Source organism: Equus quagga, chromosome 13 (genome assembly GCF_021613505.1).
Source record: "Equus quagga isolate Etosha38 chromosome 13, UCLA_HA_Equagga_1.0, whole genome shotgun sequence".
NCBI lineage: Eukaryota > Metazoa > Chordata > Mammalia > Perissodactyla > Equidae > Equus > Equus quagga.
Window position 1 is genome coordinate 72788807 of NC_060279.1, and position 4559 is coordinate 72793365.

Genomic DNA, 4559 nt, shown 5'->3' on the forward strand with positions numbered 1-4559 from the left:
TAAGCCACTTCTTTAATTCAGGCCCTCGTTTATCACCTAAATAGGGGCAGAAGTCAAATTGGTTTCTCTGGCTGTAATCTCCTTTCTCCTCCAATTTATCCCCCAAAGTATAACCAGAAAAATCTTACTAAAATACACATTGAAACATACCACGCTCCCAACTAAGTCCCCTCCACAAATCCCTAATCACATACTAAAATTGGCAACTGACCATCGCAGCACTGGAGATGAAATTCCAGCAGAATTCAAAGCTGTTTCTGATCTTCCTCCACCAACAGCTCTTGTATTCCAGTCATGCTAAACAACTTGAAGTTCCCCAGAATGTATTCCATTTTCACTCCGTTTGTCAAAGGTCACCTTGCTAAGTAGCTTTCTTGGAATGGCTCCTTCTTCCTGAAAGCTGGGCAGTGATGCCCTTTCTATGTTTTCTACGACACCTACCTAATCATAGCACTTACTACACTACCGTAATAGTCGACCTGTCAGTTTACTACAAGCTTCAAAAGGCAAAAAGTCTCATTTCTGGACCTGTACTGCCTGACACTGGTGGGGGTGGGGGAGCTGAATAAATATCCATAAATCTCAGTCTTGAACGGGACCTCAGAATTAATTTTGCTGCTTCCTCCTCCCTTCATCGAATGTCTGTTATCTTGCGTAACCACCTTGGCCAGTGAGTGTCCAGCCTCTTGAACACCTCTTGTGATGGGGACATCACTTATCAAACACTAACACCAACAAGGCCTCATCCTGGACATATACATAAAATCCACTAGAAGGAGCTCACAGGTCAGTCTGTTGACACCTTAACTGGCAAGATCGAGCCCCTGCTGTGGCCATGGCTGCAAGTTGCTGACTTCCAGATTGTCACAGGTCTCAGAAACACCTGGCAGAAATAACACTGGCAGGATAACTGCTAGAAATTAGTCTGGAAAGAAGAGCCCTGTACCCAGCAGAGACATCCTGGCCTAAAGTTAATGCCCAGGAGTTAGCTGGCACCCAGGATGGGCACATTCAACCAAATGGGGAAGCAAAGTCTGCCAAAGACTTAAATCCTAACCAGATGTAATTTCATCAGTGTCCAACATTTAACCTTTCAGAAAACAGCTCTTTAAAAAGAATAGGGCTGGCCCCCATGGCCTAGGGGTTAAGTTCATTGTGCTGCGCTTTGGCAGCCCAGGTTCAGTTCCCTGGCATGGACCTACACCACTCGTCGGTGGCCAGGCTGTAGCAGTGACCCACATACAAAACAGAGGAAGATTGGGGCTGGCTCCACGGCCGAGCGGTTAAGTTCGTGCACTCCACTTTGGCAGCTCAGGGTTTCGCCAGTTCGGATCCTGGGCGTGGACATGGCACCACTTATCAGGCCATGCTGAGGCAGCGTCCCACATAGCACAACCAGAGGCACTCACAACTAGAATACACAACTATGTACTGGAGGGCTTTGGGGAGAAGAAGAAAAAAGAAGATTGGCAACAGATGTTAGCCCAGGTGCCAGTCTTTAAATTAAAAAAAAAAGAGGAAGATTGGCATGGATGTTAGCTCAGGGAGAATCTTCCTTAGAATAAATAAATAAAAACAATAAAGTTGGAACATTTTTATATAGTTAACACAGCTAAGATTTCCCTACACTTTTTTTTTTTGAGGAAGATTGGCCCTGAGCTAACATCCACCACCAATCCTCCTCTTTCCTGCTGAGGAACATTGGCCCTAAACTCACATCTGTGCCCACCTTCCTCCATTTTATATGTGGGATACCTCCACAGCATGGCTCGATAAGCACTGTGTAGGGCCACGCTCAGGATCGAAACTGGCAAATCCCAGGGCCCTAAAGCAGAGCACGCAAACTTAACTGCTACGCCACTGGGCTGGGCCTTCCCCAAACTCTTTGCCCTAGTTTGTGTCTTCAGTGTGTAAGCTCCAGATTGCCACATTGTCAAAAAGGAAAGTCTAATGGGACCATTTTGCCCTAGTTCCAGGAGAGTCTAAGAAAACAGAAAAAGAATGACTAAAGTCAATTATTTTATTGAAGGAGATAAGTTACTCAAATGTTAACTGGCTTAAGCAAGGGAAGAAACGTGTGAGAAGTCAGGTGTGCTGGGAGAGGAGAGAGAGTACTAAAGGCCCTGCCCAACAGACAGTCAGAAGCCAGGGTTTCCATATTTCTCCATGGCTCCATTTCTCACGAGTCATTTTCCATTCAAAGGATTCTGGAGACCAAACGAGACAGGATTCTTTTGGTTATCAACCAAGAGTCTTTAGGTCTTCTCTCAACCAAGCCATCCAGTAAAAATATAATTTATTTTTCAGATTCCTCTGGAGGATTAAAAAGTCTCTTTCGCATCACATTGCCGTGCTCCCTGCTCTTGGACCTCTTCTCCATGTACTGGAAAATAAAAGGAAGAGGGGGAGAAAAGAGACAGCAGATTATATCACCATTTATATCAGTTAAATTAAATATTTGCAAAATACAAATAATGGTTTTGCTGACAAAATTCTTATTTGTCTCTTATTTCACTAAATCTGAGACAGGAAACAGTGACCTTAGAGGGCCATCTAGTACAATTTCATTCGATACAGTAAAGCACCCACATTCTAATAGGTGCACAAATATTTACTGAATTAACTTCCTCCCAAAATATGAATTCAGCAAATGTTGAAGACGGATGACTCCTGTCCCTGTTCTGCAGGAGCTCACAGCAATGTCCTCTAACCTCTGCTCGAGCGCTTGTAGTTCTGAGAGCTCACTACCTTGAGACGCAGCCTCTTTAATTACTGGACACTTCTACTTGTTCCCAAGTTTTTTATGCAGTAAGCGTTTCCCTGTAAATCCTCCTCCTGCCCTCTATTTCTTCTTGCCTGCTATAATCTTCCAAACATCTGAGTACAGATACCTCACTCACTACCTCTTTTTCAGGCTGAACTGCTGCTTTCTACAACTGTTCACAGAACATGGCTTCTGCCTTCTAATATCTATAAAGCACCTTTTATAGAGCACTTAAATATCAATACTTCTTATAAAAAAAACTACAACCAGAATGAAACACAGTGCTCTCGACACAGTCTGACAGATGTGGATTACAGTGGGCCTACTAGTTCTCGTGACCTCGACATCTTACATTTCCATAAATATTATCAGAAGAGTAACTGGCTCTTAGCCACCATATTATCCTATTGGTTCATATGGAAATTTACAGTCAGCGGACCTTCCTAGGATTTTTTCATCATGAATAGTCATCGAACCTGATTCTCCTCAACAACTAGGTTTCTGTAATCAACTGGATCTAAATGCACTTTTCACCTTGGAGGTTTTCAGCCTAATATTCTGTTCTGGCCAGTAGGTTATAAATAACAGCAAATACAGAGCCTGGCACTTGGAAAAAGCACTTGTTTAAAGCAAAGAAAACTGAATATAAGTGTTTGTATATGAATATATTTACAGGCTTATAATATATACACCAAAACAGACATATTTTAAAGGCAAATAAAGGGTCCCTAGGCAGAGGTGGAAAAAGTTAATTCAACTTGATAAAACTGAGTATATACGAACCGCTGGACATCAAAATATTTTAGGAGCCAGAGACAGAGAAAGAGGCCACAGAAATGAAAAACTAGTGGGAGAGAGCTAAGCAGGGACTTGAGCAGATCCCCTCTCCCAGTACCCCTAAGACAATGGTGTGGTGATTCGTGCCTTTGAGTTACTTCATCTTCTGGTCAAGTAACCTCAAATATAAGGAGCTGGGCTAGATAATCTTTAAGAAGTTTTCTAGGTCTAAAGTTTTGGTTGAAGTGTTCTAACACATCTTCTGGAATGGTAGTTTTCAAACTTTTTCTTCCTCATCAAAGGGCCACTGCAAATTACAGATAAAGTACCAGGTCCCTTTAACCAAAATCACTCCTTTGATCTCTCATACATTAATTTTCCTACTAAGATTGTTGGGGGGAAAGGGTGTTTCATTACTTTAAGAAGTTTTTTTAAAAAAAGTCACTATGCTAGAACATGGAGAGATACCTGCTCTGAGAAAAGTATTTGATATCTATCTTTAATCACATATGCTGGGCTGCACCCAGCAATCAGGTTGGGAGGAGGGTCTTAAGGGTTAGTCTTCAGAAGATAATACGTTGTAGCAGGCCAATAAAATAAGTCATGGAGCAAATTAAAATACAGTCTGTATTAAAATATATGTTAAGACATCTTCAAAGAGAGCCAAGATGGCCCTTGAATAAAAGAAGGAAAAAAAAGGATGAATATGATGTTATTCACAAAACTCCACCAAACAATGCTGATGGAATGGAAGGTCAATTAACCAAAAACCAAACCAAACCAAACAATTAGGAAGAACGAAAGAGGATGCTGCAAAAGCAATATTAGTGATTATTTCAAACGAAAGAACAAAAGCAGCAACACAGGAGCACAGACAAGCTCAAGAGATGGGCCAGAGCCTTCCCAGTTAAAAGACAAGCTCAAGACAACGGGCCAGAGCCTTCCCAGTTAAAAGACAAGCTCAAGAGAACGGGCCAGAGCCTTCCCAGTTAAAAGACAAGCTCAAGAGAATGGGCCA

General features: G+C 42.2%; 1 protein-coding gene across 3 annotated transcripts in view; it reads right to left on the reverse strand.

Moving 5' to 3' along the window:
• Positions 1-2006: 2006 nt before the first annotated feature.
• Positions 2007-4559, reverse strand: part of CMC2 (C-X9-C motif containing 2) — a 16418-nt gene continuing 13865 nt past the window's right edge. For all 3 annotated transcript variants that reach the window (XM_046680273.1, XM_046680272.1, XM_046680274.1), the window contains one exon: positions 2007-2383. In XM_046680273.1, coding sequence (XP_046536229.1) covers positions 2297-2383 — 87 coding nt within the window. In that variant the 3' untranslated portion in view covers positions 2007-2296. The remainder of the gene's footprint in view (positions 2384-4559) is intronic.